Source organism: Pocillopora damicornis, chromosome 2, assembly GCF_964200805.1.
Source record: "Pocillopora damicornis chromosome 2, jaPocDami1.2, whole genome shotgun sequence".
Lineage (NCBI taxonomy): Eukaryota > Metazoa > Cnidaria > Anthozoa > Scleractinia > Pocilloporidae > Pocillopora > Pocillopora damicornis.
In genome coordinates, this window is record NC_142671.1 from 28,731,672 (window position 1) to 28,753,196 (window position 21,525).

General features: G+C 38.2%; 2 protein-coding genes across 3 annotated transcripts; one reads left to right on the top strand and one right to left on the bottom strand.

The window, feature by feature from the left end:
• Positions 1-428: 428 nt before the first annotated feature.
• LOC113664853 (uncharacterized) lies at positions 429-9,591 on the bottom strand. The gene is made up of 9 exons (XM_027180473.2): positions 9,172-9,591; positions 6,642-6,925; positions 5,822-5,907; positions 5,060-5,108; positions 3,859-4,095; positions 3,138-3,359; positions 2,293-2,448; positions 1,536-1,721; positions 429-1,000 (listed from the first exon to the last, which is right to left on the bottom strand). Exons 1-9 carry the CDS (start codon positions 9,470-9,472, stop codon positions 812-814), a joined length of 1,710 nt encoding a protein of 569 aa, XP_027036274.2. The 5' UTR covers positions 9,473-9,591; the 3' UTR covers positions 429-811.
• Positions 8,074-21,289, top strand: LOC113664858 (vesicular glutamate transporter 2). 2 transcript variants are annotated; one of them, XM_089198186.1, is made up of 11 exons: positions 8,074-8,515; positions 12,289-12,763; positions 13,772-13,805; positions 14,287-14,486; positions 15,454-15,541; positions 16,117-16,212; positions 16,728-16,861; positions 18,931-19,080; positions 19,476-19,608; positions 20,213-20,451; positions 20,754-21,289. In XM_089198186.1, the coding sequence occupies exons 2-11, from the start codon at positions 12,506-12,508 to the stop codon at positions 20,895-20,897; spliced, it is 1,476 nt and encodes a 491-aa protein (XP_089054312.1). In that variant the 5' UTR covers positions 8,074-8,515; positions 12,289-12,505; the 3' UTR covers positions 20,898-21,289. The 2 variants fall into 2 exon arrangements, with proteins under 2 accessions (XP_089054312.1, XP_027036278.2); XM_027180477.2 differs by lacking the exon at positions 8,074-8,515 and adding an exon at positions 10,666-11,354.
• Positions 21,290-21,525: the final 236 nt, after the last annotated feature.

The following is a 21,525-nucleotide window of genomic DNA, read 5'->3' on the forward strand; positions in this document are numbered from 1 at the left end:
CTTCTCCGCCCAAAATCCAGCTCAACTAACTGTTACACCACAAAATCTCTCGCTCACTATGACCAGACCTACAGCTGTTTAGCCCTTTACACCCTATGGGTGATAAGCATCTAATTCCTTCATGCTGTATCACCCCTGAATCACACATTAAAGTCACAAGAATAAAAAAAATGATCACCTACAAAAGAAGCTCTTGATTTTTAAACAAATTCTTCACATCAGAACCTTAGGAAATGTATAGAGAACAGTATGGAGAATATGCATACTGATGATAGGGTGTAAAGGGTTATTAAGAGCCATCCTGGGGCGTTGTTTGTGTGCTGACCCATCCACAGTCATATTTTTAGCACCACTAAAGGCAATTTCATTTGGTTAATTGAAATTAAAGTTGAGTGGCTCTCAAATGAACATAATCAAATACTTGAGACTTTCTGAGATGATGACACTGATGTGAGTTTATTAACCCTGAGGCAAACTGGTTGATGAGTAGTACTAGAACTAATACAAAAAACCATCTACCTAGTTGAGCAAACATTTAACATTCAATCTACATTCCAATCTTATCAATCCATGGTTTTAAGTCTTTACATTTTTTCTGGAGAAGAAATCTTTCCTTCATTTCTCGTTCCACAAAGTGTTGCATCATTATCTTGCAGCACTTGTTTTTCAGATTTCATCAATTGAATGGTGCAAATGGTACTAATGTACATTTATTTGTTTGTTTGTTCATTCATTTTAAAAAGTATTTATACACAGGCTGTAATCTTACATGCTCATCCTCCAAAAGACTATAACCTCTCTCTTGGTGTTTTTAGTTTGTTGTTGTTGTTGTAGTTGTTGTAGCTATTGTGGAGGATAGATCTGGGTCTTGCACAACAGGACCTGTGAATAAAAGGTCGGCTCGACAGAATTCTCCAGTGTCAAGATTCTTGGCCATAACCTGGTCGGGATCAACATTTGGTACACGATGTTCAACAAATATTCTCTTCAAACAACAGTCCTATTGGTTGGGAATAAAAAATATATCTTGGTAAGGAAAATATACTTCTTTTTTTTTTTCAAAACAGGAAAAAAGTGGAAAGATAAATGAACACTACATTAATGAAAAGGGATTTGTTGACAGTCTAACCATAACTGCTTTGTAACTATGACAACAAGCTACCAAGGAAGGGAGTGGAGGGCATCTTGCTATTTAACCTATGGTGAAAGTTTGGTGGTGGCCTTGTTGAGATTTGAAAAAAAAAAGAAAAGAAAAGAAAAAAAGAAATTATAAAAGTAAAAGAAAGAAAAAAAAGAAAAAAGAAATAATTGCACAACTTAGACAAGATTAATGTGAAGGTATATCAGCATGTAGTATATAATATTACTTAGGAATTATCAGTCTGGTGAATTTGATTTTGGGCTTTGATTGTGCATGTTAATGTTAGTAAGGTACAAAATGATCATTCATTTCTCCCTCCTTCTGGAACCTGAATATTGACTGTCCTACATATGTGACTACATCAAAAAAAAAAAAAGATACCATGTTAAAGTACCTTCAGATAATTAATTGCTGCCTGAGTGATCATGGAACACCCTGAAGCGTAGACTTCTTTCAGAGTTGAGCAGCAGCAGTTTGCCAGGGCAAAAACAGACCGATCTGTTAATCCTGAGACACCAGACACAACAACCTCTTCTAATGGACACATACGTGCTAACTCACATACACCAACATCAGAAACCTGTTCAATAAATTACCATACATTTATTTAACAAAGGAATTCTTAACAGTGAACTGGGTAGCTATTGTTGAGGTTATGGCAGAGGAAGACTACATGACAAGAACAGTGGCAGTGACATTTTTCTGGGAAAAGGTTGCAGTCTGTGGCAATTCAACTCTAAATTCAACTCTGATGACATGGAGAATTTGGTTGAAAATCATTTTTGTACAAATCATAGAATTTTTATTCTGCAATTCACTCACCAAAATTCAAAGTGCTTTGACCAGAGAAGGAGGGGGGGGGGGGGGGGGGGGGCGGGCTGTTTAAATAAACTTGTTGTTTTCCAAGCCCAGTCACAGACAAATTATTTTAACCAACTCAGACCATAACTCAGACAGTTAGAAAACTTGTTACTGAGAATATATGTTTCTTTTAAGTTCTCAGAGAAGAGTATGGAGATTACCTATACTAATGCTAAGGTATAGAGGCCTGAGGGAACATGAAAAAGGGAGGTAGAGTGAATTTCCATAGAAGAGTTATTGCATACAAAAAAGCATAATTTTGAGACAATTGTTAAATCAAGGCTACATACCAAGCCGCAGCCTTTAATGCTGACACGGGTAATTTGGTGACAATTTTCAGCAACTGCAGTCAGGAGCTGATCATCCACGTCTTTCATGCCCGCAAGCCGCAGAACAAGCAGCGAAGGACAACTTGCTGCTATTTCAGCTATAACATCTACAGAGAACTACAAGAGAAATCAGTCAAAAATATATCAAGGGAGAGTTAACTCAATTTTACATGATATATATTGCTGCTGCAGTTATAAATGATTCATAAAAATTTTAATTTCAATTGGCAACTAGCATCCATGAACAGTGCCACTGACAGAAAACATATTAAATACATTTCCTCACATTCCCAAAAAATTTTCTGACAATCATGCAAACCTGATAATTTTGTTAAATGTTCCTTCTCTTTTAACCCATGAGCATAATTATAATATAATGAATAAAATAATGTAAGATGCTTTTCCTATAATAGTTTATTCTAGGTGATGGTACACTCCTAATGTGAGCTTTATTTACAAATCTTAGAAACGTATTGCACCATTCGGTGTTTTTCAATTGGATATTCAAGTATTCAGCATTTTAGTGTAATTTCTTTTACAAATTTTTGCATTTTGGGATATTCTGTGATTCCATGTTTTAGGATATTCCACCATTCTTCCAAATGGGCTCACTCATCTTTATTCTTTCCCAGCTGCAGCACTATAAGGTAAAGGTAAAGAATCTGATCCCACCGATGCATCGGCCAACACACTACCGACACACCACCAACACACCACCGATGCGTTGGCCAACACACTATCGATGCCTTGATAAGATCAAATGCATTGGTAGAAATCTAAATCATAACACTTCACTTCAAACTCACCATTTTACATCCATTTGCCACAAATGCTTTGAACTCTTGCCCTCTTTTTGGGCAGCGGAAAAGAGATTTCAAGCTCTTGCCAGTGATATTTGGGCAGAAAGACACTTTAAGAGATTCAATGGCTTGACACTGTTTGCTGATGGCTGAAAGTCCAGCATCTGTTAAAACTGCACAACCACTCAAGTCTAATGATCTCAAGGTTCGCCCTGCAGCTGAACAAATCTGCAAAATCAATAGGAAAAAAGGTCAAATTGTCACTCAAAGCAGACAAGATGAGAACTTTTATGTAGAGTCATTCCCAGTTCTCCAACATAACCTGCAGAGCCCCTGTTGATACCAGCCTTAAGTGTTGAAAGGGTCACCTGGCTTAAAAAAAGATGACTTGGCTTAACTTCAAAATTTTAATGGTCTGACACAAATTGCTGTGCCTTTCAGATCACTTTCATGCCCTTGCTGGTTCATCTAATTTTATGTACATTACTACAGACTATGATGGCTCTTGATCAAAGGATGATACATGTTCTAAATGTATCAAATCTGGAAAAATAATTCAAACTACAGCATACACATTACCAAGGATTAGCATTTTTCTGTGGGGCACTGTCTGGGATGCTAATTAAAATAAAATTTTGTAACAGGCCTTAAAAAAAATTAATGTACCCCTCAGAATTGTTGAGAAACACCAACAGGGTTTTTTTCTTTTCAATAATTCCATACTTACTTTTTCTAAAGAATCATCATCTACTGCCTTCATTCCACACAAAGTCAATTCTCTTATATAATCCAATTTTTTCACAAGGTCAATGAGTAATTCTGATGACATTTGCACTCCATGTAAAGTCAGTTCCAGTAGATTGGATGGGAATGCATTTGCTGTCACCAATGTTCTGCCATCAGTCAAAATTCTGTAGCAGTATCCAATGTCCAGGCTTGTCAAGTTAGGACAGCCTTGAGTAACCTGCAGTAAATGATAACAGAGGAATCTTAATCAAGACATCCAAATTAAAAATAAAATTGAAAAGGACAATTTAAGGCTAAGATCAAAATAAAAACTGATTATTTTAATAATTAATTTGGTTAAAAAAAATGTCCAAATCCAGAGAGAATTCTAAACAACTTACAACATACATGCATCTATGTTGGGCTGAAAGTCATAAATAACATTACCATTTACAATTATTATAATTAATAACTTTTCACCAAAGTGAAGGACTGGCTAGTAGTAGACATTTACCAAGCAGTGAAGAAACAAGATAAATATCCACCACTAGCCAGCCCAACACTGGAATGAAAAAGTTATTTTGCTCTGTACTAAAACTAGGAGATAACATAGCACAAAAAGGTGATTTTGACTCATTTATTCTTGCAAAGAATGAAAAACTTCTGAGCGCAATTTATGTGCAAGTTACTTGGAGATTAATAGCAAAGGATGTTGGGAGTTTGAGTAGCCAATCAGAGCACACCTTCAAGGCTATCCACTGTTTTAGAATAATTATTGAGTTACTGATGAATAGATCTAACTGGCAGTTTATTTGAAATGCTACAGTCTTGTTGGCTACACTACTCACTATCTTAATTAACTGATATTAAATAGAAAAAAAATAAGGCATGGATGAGCTTGAATTATATAACAAAGGTATGACTTCACAGAACTTCAAAGATATCGATTTGTTCCTTTTCATGATCTAACTGAATCACATGGTAAAAGCTTAGGAGCAGAAGGCTGTGAACTAAGATCAGTGGTACAGTCCATTTTTCTCTATCCTTTGATACAATTTCAGTGCAAGCACAGGGGACCTTTTCAACAGGTTTTTTTACATTCAAAATAACCAATCGTCCAAACAACCATATTCGATGTATTAAATGTGTGTATAATTTGCACTACACTTAGTACTGTTTGATAAAATTTTTCCTTATTGTACCTGTAATAGTCCTGCTCCTGAAATCATATTGCAACCAACAAGAAGCAGTCTGTTTGATAACAAAAATGGAAACAACAGTCATTGCACAGGAATACAACCATGCATAAATATAATGTAGAGAATGATGCCTGTGTTGTCAAAGATTTAACTATGCAGAAAGACTCCCAAAATGTTAAAAAGGCAGTAAATCACAGGACTCGTAGTGATTAACGAGTAACTTCTCCCTAAAACATCCAAACATTAGTCAGCAAACAGGTAAAGAGAATACTAAAACTTATCAGGTAGCAGTTGTTATCTTCATCTAACACCAAATTCTCATAACTAAGTTACAACGAAATGTGTTAGTAGCAGGAAGTGGGGAGAATTATCAATCAAATCTTAAAAGTTGAAAAGTCAACAAAGTCTAATTGCTGATCAATGTTTGAGAACCAATTGTCAATAAGGTCACATTTTGTTCTTGCTCCTCTTTATTAATTGCTTGCTTAAACCCTATTTTTTTCCTTATGGGGACCAGAATAAGATGTAAAGGTATTAACCCTTTACACCCTAACATCAGTATGTATATTCTTAATACTATTCTTTATACATTTCCCAATGTGCTAACAAGGAGAACATGCATAAAAATCAGGAGTTTCTTTAGCTGGTGATCATTTTCATTATTCTCATAACCATACTGTTTGATTCAGGGGTGATATTGTGAGGAGAAATTAGATGGTAATCAAACTTAGAGGGTTAATAAGCAAGCAGTGCATAATATCTTACTCTCTGAGCTTGGGACAATCACCCGAACCAATGGCAAGCAGGCTAAGATCTGTCAATAAGTGTATTTCGGACAGCTCCAACACTTCCTAGTAAGGACAAAACTCATTAGCAAAGAGAAACTCTTTGCAGCTACTTCATGCATGTACAAGAAGTTGAAGTTTAGCACCTAGTAAAAACTAATAACAAAATTCTTGAACAGGATTGGTTATCACCAGCCCAATTTGAGTGCTAATAGGACAGTGTGTGCATCATGCTTGTCATTGGACAGTGTGCGAGTATGTACTCATCATTGGAAAGTGTGAACATCATGCTTGCCATACATCATGCCTGTGTAAATACACAGTAAGCCTCAAGAGCATGCAAGAACTGTTGTTGCATTACTTTCCAGGTTAGCTGTTTTATTCTTTAAATGAAAATGCATATATATCAATTCTAAGACTATATGCAGCAAACAATACAGTCAGATAAATTAACAGTCTCTTTTAAGCCTTTAACTCTCATGAGTGACCAAGACAGAATTTCTCCTTACAATATCAATACAATATCAGCCAGATATGTAATGAGAATAAAGAAAAATATCAATTTGGGGATGATTAGTTGATCCAATATTAAATTCTCTGAACTTACACTATAAGAATTGTATGGTTGACAGTAAGGAGAATTATGAATTTGATCTGGGAGTTAAAGGCCTGGGTTAACTGTCTAAATATACAACTAACAGATGGTTTGAGCTGATCTCAATCATCTGACCTTCTTTGGTAAACTCTTAATCATACTTGTATTAAAATATACAAGTACAACCAACAGTCACATAACTTACCAGTTTTCCTTTCAAAAGTGTACGTGTAACAGTTTCAATACAATTATCGTTAAGTTCTTTGCACCCTGGCAGCATCAGTTCACAAATATTTGGACAATTCTTTGCCAAGGTTATAACTCCATTGTTGCTCAGCTGATCAATGTGATCTAATTTAACAGATACTAATTTTGAAGACCGTAGTGTTAATAAACACTTGTCAGTGAGATGGACTTGAAAAGAACTCAGTTTAAGATGCAGAAATTCCAAATCTGTTTGTGTCTTGAGGAGGGAAGATAATCCCTTATCTGAAAAAAACACAACAACAGTTTAACATCTAACGTAAGGTCATGAAACCTATTTGTTGTTCATTTACAGAGGGCAGGTAGATTTGCAGATCAGTATGAATTAGGCCAAAAAAAACTCAGACTGCCAATTTTACAAACAACACCTAAGATCAACAGCTTTATGAATTCCTAAAACTTTCAGCTTGGATACCAGGTTTCATCTGTCTAGAACTTCAGACAGCAGGTTGCGTTTTTAATCTGCTGTCTGATTCAGTCAATTCATAAGTATGAATTAGGCCAAAAAATCAGTCAGTACATCGGTATGAATTAGGCCAAAAAAACTCCGACTACCAATTTTACAAACAACACCATGGATCAACAGCTTTATGAATTCCTAAAAATTTCAGCTTGAATGCCAGATTCCATCTGTCTAGAACTTCAGACAGCAGGTTGCATTTTTAATCTGCTGCCTGATTCAGTCAGTAAGTAAGTGTTACCTCAACTTTATTTTTAAAGTTGTCATCATCTACAGAAAGCTAGAAAACTTTTCCAGACCATGTCAGCTTAGCAATTCAATTAGAATTTGCTCTTTACTTAACACTTCTCAACACTATTCAATAACAAAACTTGGGTGAAATCAGTATGGACTATAGAAAGGAAGCAAAAACTACATACATGTATTAATATATAACTAACTGTAGACAGTACTGTTTCGGCCTTCTGGGCCTCATCAGTGCAGTGCTAATGCTGGTGGAGGTAAGGCAATATAACCACCCCAAGTGATCTCACACATGTGGGATCATCTAAGCCATACCAGAGTGCTCAAACTAGTAAAACTAGTGAGCATGTACAATGCTAGCAGCAATGACTCATCCTAGTAGAGTGCTCAATTTGGACATGAAAGCAAAGCTTTGTATGCCAAAGAGCTATATCTTATCTTATATTAATATATATATATATATACTTGTTTGCAATCAACTTATCCCATGGAAAAGTTTCAACCCAGATCCAGGTGGATGAAAGTAAGGTGAGACACACACAGATTGTGATAAAAAATTAGCTGATTCCCATCCCCCTATCCACCCTCCTGTTCCACCCCCTAGTCCATGAACCCCCTGTATTGAGTGACATCTGCCTTTTAAACCTTTCCAGACAAGATAAAAAGGCAGTGTATTCATTTTATTGAGAAAAAGAAGGAAAAAAAAGCATAGGAAATGAGTTCTTGAGACAGCACCTCACTAGTTAAGGGTATGAACTATGGTGTGTTCCTCTAAATAATTCAGATCTGGCTTAAGGATCAACTAAATAAAGGCCAGAGCAGACTATTAGCTTCAGGTCACTGCAGCAGGTCTGTGCAACAAATGACTCTGCATGTGTGTGCTCTGTAACAACAAAATTTTAATTATAGGGAAAAGATTGGCAGAAAACTAATCCAAGCTAGTTGCGATGCAAATTGGCAATGTGACTTGCCCCATGACCTGTTGTGGAACCATTAATGCCTAATGTTTTGCAAGCCTTTAAAGGAACTAATGCAAGTTCAAAGTTCTGTCAGCACCTTAACTTTGTGGTACCACAGTGAAAGCGATCATGGTTTAATGATGATCCTCAGTGGTGAGATTCCTTTAACAATTAATTTATGTCTACTAATACATGCGCTCATTCATTTTGAAGGAAATCACTTTCCTTGTCAAAACGACGAGGCAATAACAAAATTCTTCTTCACCCAACAGCTTTTAACTAGCGAACAATGTTCACAAGCTAAATTGTAATTTTGTTCATCTTTCGAGACTTCGAATAACGTGCTATCACACAGTTCCAGAGTACGTGTATGTTGCAACCAGATGCAGCGCTTATTACTTTGTGACCTTCGATTTAAAGAAATTTCGACGATCTCGACCGTGATCAAAATCGTCTCCGTAGTTCCTTACAAGAACTTCGACAAATCTCGAGAGATACTATATGCAAATTCTTAATTTACCCTTTCGAACTGATTTCGTTTAAAATATCGATTAAAATTAAAAATTTATCTTTTGCTAGGTTTCGAAGTGTCATTCGAAGAACCCAATAAGATCAGGGACCCTTAACTACGGGACGATCATGACAAATCAGGACTGAGTCAAACCTTTTATTTAAAACTCTTCACGTATTTCGTTAAAAATCGACAGTGAAAGAAAAAGAAGCCCAAAAATACTTTGACACGCCATGCAAACATATGCTATTTACAGTTGGCTTCCATGCACCCTCGAATTCAACGAATGTTTTCTCACCTGATACCTGCGGGCAATTCTTGAGAACAAATGACCTCAGTTTGCAACGGGAGAGAGCTAACTTTTGGAGCAATGCATCGTCCACTTGACCAGAATAACCAAAAGCAATGTTGGTCAACGTCGGTGAAAGAAGCTGTTTAGTTACAAATGGAATCCTTTTCGCTGTAAACATATCATGGTCGCAAAGCAATTCTAGAAGAAGTTCTTTGTCGTTTTTGCACAGTGATGATCCTGCTCGCTTGATATTTTCGAGGTTGTTAGCTATACAGAACATGCACAAGTCTATCAAAGATTTCGTCATGATGAAAAAGAAAACAACACGCAGTGGATGAAATCACAAAGTACAACTTCAAATTCATCTCTATTTTTATTCAATTAGTTTCCGCGGAAAACTGGGGCGAGTGGACTAAATTGACAGTTTAGCTCTGACGAAGGGCTAACGCTCGAAACGTCAGCCTTTTACTCTTTACGGTGGCCAATTTACGTTTTCAACTCGGTTGTTAACACTAAATTACCTGCTATACTCTCCCACCGACGCAGCATCACAGTTTCTTTAAAAATTTTTCCCCTTTTTATTAAATTGACAGTTGATCGTCTTATTACGACGTGGATAGTAACTTTTCGTCTACTTTTCATGGAGAAAATTTCAGCTTTATCAGCTGGCTCTGATTTTAACCCGGCTCTTGTTCATATGGATATGTAGTGAATTCGCCCTGTTGCAAGTTCGCCCCCAATCATTTTGCGAGTTGGCCGGACTTCGCCCTCTAACGTAAAACCAGTTCGCCACCAAATGATTCAACTTGTCTGTTCTTTTAATTGTTGCCATGAAAGGCTGCTCCCAGCGACACCCGAGTGCGAATATTGAATTACGAAGTCCATGAGATGTTGTAAAAGGTTATACGGAAATCATTCAGATGGTTTTTGCCTTTTCTATCAGATCTCGATAACTGAGCTAAAAATGTTTCATATGGAAAGAACTAAACTGATATCTTAGTCTTGATTAATCTAGATCCTCATCGATAACTGGAGAAATTTCTCCCGCTGACCCACAGGATACCCAGGCCCATCGTGCGAAACGTGAATCCTTGCTTAGAGCGGTGTTAGAAGCAGTTCAGATGACTTAAAATTAGCACGTACTTGGTTAATTCCGTCGCCTCTTTCATGCAATGTAACATCAGAACACTTAACGCCGCTGACTGTTTGAGATCGCATCTAAACGGTCAAGGAGACGTGTAGCCAGAAACAAGGCGACAGAGAAAGCAGATTTTACATCGAAAAAAAAAATTGCATGTCATACCTTAGATGGAAAATAGACTGATAAGTTTCCATAGAAACCCATGTAAACAGCCTCTCTATAGCACAACTTATACTGCTCATAAACAATTTTGTTTCATGTTACGAGCTTGAGATGCCTGTGGTTAACACGGTCAGGCAGGTTGCGAGGTTGGTAAAGATGCCCACTTGGTTAATTTTCCCGTCAAACACTCTTGGCTTGGTAACCGGGATGAAACTTAGAAGGCCCTGTCGTATTTTCGTTCTATCTTAGTAACCGAGCCCCTTTTAAACATCAAGTGCCATAAATCAGCTCTATTTTAGCAAAGACATGCTGACATTGGTTTCGCAATATCAGCTTCGGCAACTGACTGAATTTGCACAGTTACCCAGAACAGCCTCGCTTCCGTGCTTACCCAAAGATTGGAGGGCTCTCAGACGTCCTTTAAACTTTACAGTAAGTTTTCTAACTAAAAACGCTGGCTTCGGCGGGAGATTTCTGAGAGTTACGTGTCTAAATCATCTCGCTAACTGAGCCACGAATCGTACTGGAAAATTGTTAAGTGAAAAGGGAAAAAAATTTTTTTTTCTGCTAAACGAGCCAGCTGCGATCAGGTATGGAAAGGATATGGTAGAGTATAATGCAACCTGTCAACCACCTGCCGCTAGGTGAGATAGATATATATTTCAACCTACAGTGCGTGCATTCCTGAGGAGGGGGAAGTTAAAACATTATATTCTGTTCTGCCTGCTAAATGAGCTGTTCTCAAAACACTGATCGTATTCTGGCGAAACACCCAGAGCATACTCTCTTCGGAGTTCTCTGTGTGGAACAAATGTATCTGTTACCTGTTGCGTCAGGGTCAACTTGAGACCTACAACTACCTTAATCTACGGCTAAATATTTTGCGGTGAGTGCTTTTTCATTTTTATGAAAAGCTTTCGGAGAAAATTCTGTTAATCGTTTGGCAAATTGTTGTATAGTGAATTTCCCATCGTAAAAGAACCAAAATTAAGTCGATTTTTATCAAATCTGCTTAAAAAATTAACTCACAAACCGAAGCAAAACTTTCGACGGCATTTTCGCGGTTTCATCCTGATTAATACCATTACGACACAGACTAACCGATTCACTCATATAATTACAAATTTAAATCAATTATAAACTCAATTTGGTCTCAGCTGTTGATACATATAACGCATATCCATTGTATCCCGCGAGCCTGGTTTGTGACTGTTTCTCATTTCACCGATGGTGCGATCAATTGATCTGACTGACTTCACTATAAGCTAGTCTTCAAAAAGTAAATTTTCAGTGATAAATCAACAAATTGTCAAGCACAACTATACTTCTTAAAATAAGCCTTCTTATTTTGCCACTGTCATGGCTTGACAAGGAATAACTTGCCGACGATTGGATCGGTAAATTTGACCTCTATGCCGCACCATTACAGCTGCACCAGATCCATTCATTTCGACTCAAACACTACGTTACCCGCCTATGTAAGAATATTCTACTATAGAAACCAACCGCTAGTTATCAAAATAAATGCACTTCTTTCATTACTAGTTAACACAGTATTTTGTCCAATACTAAGCGGCACACTGGTAATAGTATATAACTCCTCTCTCTTTCTATGTTAGATTAGTTGTTTTATTACAGTGACCAGTCAATTTTTCTATTTTTTCCAAGATAATTTGGTTTCATCACCTGAATTGATAATGTAAATTGGGCACCGTAAAAAGTATACCCCCTCCCACCAACACCCAACAGTGTCAGCTTAGCACCTTTTGTTTCTTTAAAAAACTTACACCCGTTTATATATTTTTTCCATTTTGTCTCAGGATCGGACTCATCGTTGAAAATCATCGCACAGTCTTTGGCAAATTTCTCAGCGTGACGAATAAGGCCTTCAGCATCTCTACGCACCTGTATATCGGCTTTGACTCATGACAACCCTGGGTATCGATTACTTCAGAAACCCTCTTCAACTTGGATGTCAGCCAAATAGCCCATAACTGCCTTTAAAGTTAAGCTTTCTACTCCCTAAAAATTAAAAGGATGGATCAACAAAACAGTGACATAGAAAATACTCCTGCCAAGCCAGACGATCAGCAAATTTCGTCATCACCGAGCGACAAACGAACTTCGCAACAAAAGCCCCGAACTATCAGCGGCTTCCCGAAGAGATACGTACTGCTACTGATGATCTTCATTGGATTTGTAAATATCTACGCCATGCGAGTGAACCTTAATGTGGCCCTTGTAGCGATGGTGAACAATCAGACAATCATAAAGGGAGGAGTCTCAATAGTTAAGGTACATGAAACTTCACCGCTATGTGTTTGATCCAGTTATTTGGATCGTTGCGTGCAGCTGACGGTTTTGTATGCGCAAAACAAGTTACGACCGGCCAAGCTGCGAGGCTTGTAACGGAGGAAAGTCTTCTACTTGAGGCTTCGCTGCTCATCACTTAGTGCACACAAAAGCGTAAAAATAGCACAAAACCGTCCGCCACCCAGGCTGTTGTAGGATAGGTAGCTTGTTCTTTAGAGAAAATTTCAAAAACGTAGTCACCACAAAGGCTGAAAAAAGTGGAAAATAAGATGAAGAGCTCACCTGAATTTGTGGTAAAAATTGATAAGTAGTGAATGTCGATGTTGTTTTGTAGTGTTATTTTCATTTTTTTGCCTTTTTTTCATCGTTATTAGTATTTTTTTAATTGAAAGCACTCCGGGATTACATTGGTTTTTCTTACCCATGTTTTAAGATCAGTGTAGAAAACTCACGCAAATTAAAAAAAAAAAGAAGAGACAAATCTTAAACCAGTCGTGGTATGGTCGACAGAGTAGTTTTCAGTTGATTGTCGAAAGTAATCTGGATTTACTTTGGTTTCTTTTACTACGCTCTTTGATTGGTTCAGAAAACACGCGCCGTCCTTTTGACCAATCAGATGAAAAACTAATATCAAGCGTGATTGTGACTTATATGTTCACCCGCGATTTCCCGCGCCTCAAGCAGTTTGCTTGCTTTGAATTTCCATTGGTTCCCAGTGACATTTACCTTTGTTCTGATTGGGCATTGTGATAACTTTGATTTCGCTTATACGACATCCAAGAATGCACCTTTTGTGTGTATTCTTAGAAGACGTTGACGGTGAACAAGATTAGATGGTGATACATTGAACATAAGGTTTTTATTTATTTTCGATACACGCCACACTTTTTTTTAATTAGATGAAGGACCAAAATATTAAATTTATCTGTTTAAATGTTTTTTTCCTTCAGGTCGAATACTAAACCAGATTCTTCTATTTTTTTTTTATAGCAAGCTGAATTTGATTGGAGTTCAAAACTGCAAGGTAAGATTGATGGCCTTCAAAGAATAGAAATATTTTTTGAGGGAAAATACTATGAAACCTATGGCAGTCTAGCTTTGGGAAAGTAACGACTACCAATTACTTATCGCCGCGAAGCAGACTTGGGAGGGGGGATTGAGGATTTTTGTTGCGTCCAGATAAAATTTACCTGATCACCCTATAAGGCTCTGTAATATTCCCGTGATCCTCTTCCCCCCCCCTCATTGGCTGTTAATTATCAGTCGATTTGCTATAGTTCCTTCTTAGTACTACGTTGAAGACGACTTATGCCCCTCCGCCCCCCCTTAAGACAATGCAAACCCCCCGGCAATAAGTGCAGACTAATTCCCGAATTTCAGTCATCGAACCACAAATTCATCGATTTCGTGCATAAATTCCGCCGATGAGCTGAATTCGATTTCTATTGCGTGGCTAAGGCACATTTTAATAATGAACCAACTTAGTTATTTCTGCTCGTTTTTAGGTCTCGTCCTAGGCTCATTCTTTTACGGTTACTGGGTTTTACAGATCCCTGGAGCTTGGGTAGCACTTAAAATCGGTGGTACTCGCGTGTTTGGTTATGGAGTACTTCTGACGTCACTACTGGCTATCATTACTCCAATTGCTGCAAGATATCACGTGATGGCTTTAATCGGTGTTCGAATTTTTCAAGGTTTATTTTTGGTAAGTCATAATACAGCATCTTTTAACGGGGTCTGGTTGAGCCGGTAAAATTAGGGCCAGAATGACCTTTGACGACTTGATGCAGGTCCGGGCACACGATTAACGAATCAAATAAATCCAGCACTATACGTAAAAGGAAACGTCGGAGGTTAACTCTGTCGAGGATGCTCTCCAAATAAAATATGAAATAAGCTGTAATAAATATAGGAATGCAAGAACTAGCGAGAGTCTTGCTTACTTCCTTAATTTGCTTGGAAAATACTTAAATCCTGCTCTTCAAACATTTCCCTAAGAAATATATTCCACTGTTTGATAATTTTTTGGGGAAAAAAATAAAAACAATTTACTCTGGCTAATGGCTGTTTTAACTCAACATGAATGATTTGATGCTGTTATGTTATTAGAAAAAAATATAAATAATAATTGCAGTTGCGGCCATCGAGACTATAGGGACTTTAAGCAAACCACGACGGCGACAGCAACGAGGACGTGGAAAAACAAAAGAACTAATTGGCAGAACAATAACTCAGCACGTGCGTTTTAGAACTTTGTACATTTCTTAGCCGTACTATGGAAAGCAACAACGTGAAATCACCATAATTTGCGTCATCTGCGAACCGAAACCGCGACGGCAAATTATTTTAATTTCCATTTGGAACTCAACGCTTCTTTCATACGTTATGCAGAAGTTGAGGTGTGGCGCCGTATGAGACGGTAAACACATGCAGCCATTTTTGAAATTCTAATTTAAAATTCGATTAGAAAGTGAATTTCACTTTCTAATCGAAATTTTCCATGGCGTTGCCGTCCTGACTGATTAAGGTCTCTTATGAACAGTCTTGTACAACTTTAGCGGAGATAGCTAAGCCCTTCTTGATCCGAGACAGGACCGAAGCAGCCTTACTGAGGTGAAATAGTTCATTCGTTTGGTGTGATTTCTTGTTTTTGTTCTTGTTGATTCTTTTAGGGAGTTACTTTTCCGTGTAACCACGCCATCTGGAGCAAATGGGCACCTCCTTTGGAAAGAAGCAGTTTGATAACCATTTCCATAGCAGGTTACAAAGCTTTTTTTCTTCATCTTTACCATGCATGCAAAATCTCTTATGAGTGATAATGTGAGGCAAACTTAACGTTGACAAGTAGTAGCAATAATTCTAGCAAAAACTCTTCATTTACCACCGACGTCTTAATTGTAATTCATTTATCTGTTGGGTGTTTAAAGCGTTTGCCTTCGTTCTCTGTGAGATTGTGACGAAAAATAAGGGTAGAGTTTTAAGAATCACTCATCATCTATAGCCGAGGGTGGGGATAGGGGGATGAGGGGGGGGTGTGGGGGGTGTGGGGGGTGGGGGAAGGAGGATTTTGGGAGATCATGTGGTTTGAGGAGGAAAGGAAAGGGGTCAGTCACCGCTAACAGAGTACAAGACTGACTTCAAATTAACTGGTAATGAGGGGGTGGAGGGTAATAAATATCTTATGGCACTTTATAGGGATCTGCTGAATATTTTATCGTGATTCAACCAAAATCCTTCAGTCCCCTTCCTCCTTCCCCCAAGCTGATAAATTATGAACGGTCCCTTTACATGGTTTTATCAATTGACATTAAGTAAAAGCGATGCTCTGTTTGCAGGTTGTCCATTTGGCAATATAGTCGCTATACCTCTCACCGGAGTGTTATCCAAGTACGGTTTTGATGGTGGATGGCCGTCAGTGTTTTACTGTATAGGTAAATAGTTATTTCAACATTGGAAACTGTTTTAAGTGCAGCAGAATCCCGCTTAATGGAACAAGACCTGGCTTCTCTTGGATTTGACCCCATTTTTGCCGTCATGTAATATCAGCTTACTCGAACTCGTTTACTCGAATTCCCCGTTAAATCAAACTAGTTTTACTTTCCCTTCGCCAAAGTTCACTCTGATAACTTAAACCTTAAGTGAAAACGTTGGTTGACTAACGTTACAGCATCAAAACATAGCTGATTGACAGTAACCGTTCTGTAATCGTGATTGATACAAACGTGATAACATTTATGAAAACAGTCAACATTTAGCTTAACTTCCTAATCTTAAAGTACTTGTAAAAAAACTTAAGCTCTTACAAAGGAACCCAAATGTACGGAAATAATGCTAACTTACACCATCTTTCTTTTCACTTGACCGTTCGAGCCAGTGAGATTCTACTGCAATTTTCAGCAGTAAATATTTAGCAATCATTTATGTCACGTGCTCTTGTGTGTTGTAGGATTATCAGGGATCGTTTGGTATTGTGCCTGGGAGATGATCGTTCATGATTCCCCAACATCACATCCCACCATAACAGAAGCAGAAAAAAATTTTATTGAGACAAGTATTAGTGGATCTGACGATAAAGCTGAGGTGAGGGGACAGTTGAGAGGGTCAGCCAGAGAAAGTACAAAATCTAGATTTATTAGGGGTGGAGATTGGGGTGGAGATTGATGTCGTTGATGGCAACAAATTTTGATTGGTGGTAGTTGATTGGCTAGCATGCTTCCATGCTTCCGCTTAAAGGGCATGTAAACCCAAAAAACGTTCATTTTCTTTTCACATAGATGTTTAGTAAATATATCAAGTACACCAAAGGTGCCATTAGTTTTTCTCAAAAGTCCATTTTCACTTTGAAAAAGCTCTTCCAAATTCGAAACATTCGCCATTTTGAATGGCGCCATCTTTCTTGTGACGTCACGGGTGGAACCTACAAAGTTTCGTTTAATAATCGCGTAAGACACGGAGTCTTTTCCACAGCCGTTGTTTGCCGGTCTCGTCACGATTTTTTACTTACAGTTTGCTTCAATATACTCAGTTTTTTCATAATGGTAAAGCGTTGTGTCGTCCAGTTTTGTACTGATTCAAACAAAACTGGGCATACAACGCAAATATTTCCAAATGACGCAAATTTGAAGCCACAATTTGTGAAACTTGTTCAAATGAAAATAGCGGATTTCGTCGAGCCGTTCGAACATTCTGTTGTTTGTAGCAGTCATTTTTCTTCCTGGTGTTGTACCTACAATTCAGGCCCTTCCAGAAGCAAATTATTCGGAACTATAAACAGCTAGCTGTGGTACTGTATTATTAAATCAATGACAGAAACAACTCAAGCAAATCGATCTCAAAATGTAACGAAACAGATGAAACGGAAAACATTTAGCTTACTTGTTTCCGGTGTGATTCTCTGTGCCTTACTACTGCCTGTACGTGTAATAGGCCGTCTCTAGCACCCAGAAATCGAGGCAAATTGACTAAAAACCTGGATACTCAGTGATACAACTTATCTGGGTTTCAGACCCTCGCTCCTCTACTTTTTGCCACAATTGCCCGATTTCGGTACAACAAACACTTTCACGAGTTGTCGGCATTGGTTGACAAGTTCCACACTCGTACCTTTGACAATTTTATATAAAACACCCTCGGAAGCTCAGCGGGTTTAAAAAATTTCTGTTGCATTCTTTTAGATTGTACCCTTGCTTTATTGGATTTTCATATCAAATACAAGTAAATCACACAGTAAATTAGATACCAGTCTGAGTTTCCGAGGAGGTCGCATCGCTGTCAACACTGTGTTCGTGCGGATCGCTTCGGTGAACCCTACGCAGCTCATATTGTTAAGGACGTGGCCCAGACTCTCCTAAAGATTATAGACCATCCCCATCGCCGTCATATACTAAGCTTAGGGCATTCAAGTCGCTATCTTCTGAAAAACATCTTCGAACTACCGCTACTTACGCGAGCTACCACACCAGTTCTGCTAGGGAATATGTGTTGCGTAATATTTTAGTTCCACCGCTTACGTCACGACTCTCGCTATTGTTTTTACCGGAAATGGAATTTCAGTTGAAAATGCCGATTTTCTCCTAAAATAAGTCGAATTGGACAAAACGAATTTAAGATTCGTTCTCTACGAGGATTTTTACATAGTATGAGAAAAACATGTATTTTTGGGTTTACATGCCCTTTAAATTGCTCCTTTTCAACAAATTTTTCATGCGGCGTTTAAGATGTAATTTCGCGACCCGGACAATCACGGAAGTTTGTTTTCGCCATCTATAGTTAGGGCGACGAAATTCACATATTTTCCCATCAATTGAATTAAGTTCGTGACTGTTTGAGTATTGCTAGCATATAGAACCGGGAAAAGTTTTACGTGTTAAAATAAATGACTTTTTCTCCTAAAGTTAATTGGTCTCCAACTTAAAGGCAAATGTGATGCGACTCTGACGGTCTAGCCTGCCTCGTTGATTAAAAAAAACTAGGGTTTACCTTGTAAGTCATATGCTTTGTGACCTATGTTTTACTTGATAACGCCTTGAACTCAAATCACGAAAATTAATTCCAGAATCCTCTAGATTTCAAGTCTAATCTGCCAATCTAGCTTTCATCTTTCAATTGCTGTTACCAGCGGATAACGGCTAATCTTTTTTAATTTCCAGTTTGAAAGGCTTCCTTGGTCAGATATTTTGAAGTCACCACCAGTTTGGGCCATTGTGTTCGGCCACTTTGGAGCATGCTGGGGATATTATACACTATTCACTGGCATGCCCACGTATTTTAAAGACGTTTTAGATTTCGATATTGAGCAGGTAAATAAATTAAATCTTAGGTGTTAGTTTTCTAGGGAAACTATTGTGCCGTATCTGCGGCGATGTGACACAATAAGTATTTTTTCCTATGATTTTATAGAGTTAAAGACTATGAAAACCACCAGAGATAAGTTTGCTTTTTTAGCTATTGTTGTTGCTGATTTTTTTTCGGGCGAAGTTTACTGGTCGAGCATATTGAGTGAGGGTTATTGTCTGTGTTTAAAAGCGTGTTTACTTGACAAGTATTATGGTTATAAGCTCGAAAAAGGGATGAGTGATTTATAGGCCTTCAGGGCAGTCAAAGTTTTTCTGAATACATGGGAGGGAAGAGTGTCTGTAAAAAGTGTGAATTCACCTACCGACATAGAGACAATGTTCATTTGTTTTCGTTTCAGACTGGATTCCTAGCAGCCTGTCCGTATTTGTTTAAAGCCATTCTAGGTCCAGTAGGAGGGGTAACAGCTGATATGCTCATAAGATACAAGATTTGTAAAATCGGTACAGTAAGGAAAACTTTCTACGGGGCAGGTAATACTTACATCTGCGTATCTGTACGTAAGTAGTATGCAATCACTAAGGCCAAAAGTATATAACTTTATAATGCTTCCGCTAGGGTTTACTGTTAATATTTTTACCCTGCTTTTAAATTTTGAAATAAGTGAAAGATGGAGATAATGCGGGTGACTCGCATATGATTGTTTTTGTCGCGGTGACTGGTACTCATTATCAGTGCTAGATTTCCGGACTCATTATCAGTACCAGATCTTTGGTAAACCTCTGCACGACTTGTTTCGAATCTCCTCGCGGAATGTGAACGTGCGTCCTGTAGCACTGATCAAAAAGGACCTGCTCGCTGGCTGAGAATCACTGAGTCGCGATGGATTCTGAAAAAACAAATGACAAGCGAACAGTAGCGTCGAGTTTGAACTGTTCAGTTTCGCCTTAGTTTAAGGCCCTACATTTTCAATCTAGAGTTTCCACGTTCTTTGTTTGTAATGCTCCACTTCTTTTGATAATCTGAGCACATTTGGATAGATGTATGCGAGCCAGACTTCAGCCTTACTTGATGGTGGATTAGGTTCTGACCTCAAGATTCGCCTTAAAGATAAATCTTCTCCGATTCTGTCCACAGGTTGTTTATTAGCTGGAATATTTATTGTGGCAACAGGCTATACTCAGCAAAGGAGATTAAGTGTTATATTCTTGGTGTTGGGTGTTGGATTTTCTGGTTTAAATGCTATTGGTTACGCTGTCAATCATTTAGACATTGCCCCGCCCTTTGCAGGGGTGCTTATGGGCCTTACCAACACATTTGCATCAACTCCTGGATTTATAAGCCCTCAAATAACAGGATTTGTTACTTCAAACAAAGTAGGTAGACTTCAATACGATCAAAAAAAGAAAATGAAGAAAGGATTTGAATGCCTAATAAAGGCTCAAACTTACGCGCCCTAGGAAGCTTCATTTTGTTCTCCGTTAGAGAAGAAGTTGGCTCAGTTAAATCTGACCCGGGAGGTTTGCTAAGGGTCTAACAGAATCAGTACCAGACCCCCTCTCCCTGCTTGTCTAAAATCTTCCCGCGGGCGGAGAAACGCGCGTCTTGCAGAGCTAATAATAAAGTCCAGCTCGCAAACTTCAGGTTTTTAATGCAGTAATTGTCTTAAATCTTTTAGAAACAAGAAGAGTGGAGGATAGTATTCTGGATCACACTTATTGTTTATGTTATCGCCGTAATTTTCTACACGTGGCTTTGTTCAGGCGAACGCCAGCCGTGGGCATCACCTCCTAAACAGGATGACATAGACAAAGAGGAATAAGACTTCACGGCTCATCATTTGCTGCAGGCAGAATCATACAGTGATACGGTTGTCGCTATTTAGTGTGGTCCATGGTTAAATGTCTCTGTGTCACGGTGGCAAGTTGGTTCCAGTCTTCGCTCTCTTGTTCCATGCTATCAGTGTCAAGCAAAGAGTGAAGGAATACTTACTTCCGTGTGGCTCATAGTGAAACGCAATAATGCGACCTCATCACCTGGCCGAGGCTAAGAGTATGGTAGTTTGAAAGGCGTGATCAACTATTATACTTTTTTATAACATCCGTATCATTTGCGAAGTATATTGACTTTGATTAAGAAAAACATCGAAAAGCCTGCGCATATGAATAATTATTAGATAAACTTCAACTAAAAAATAAATCAATAATCGCCCAACTACCTCGCAGTATTTCTTTATAGAGCGGTAAACATGTTCTGTTCCAGGAGAGAGGGGGAACATTTGATATAATGACACTCAAGTAAAGAAAAGAATTAGATGAAGCCTAGCTACATGAATCTGCTTTCTCCAAACTTGAAATAACTTGTCTTTACAGATTTCACCTCTCCGAAAGGGAATGGCTAGCGGTCACAGTAGCCCGACACCTGTGCCTGTCATCTGTTGAGATATTTTA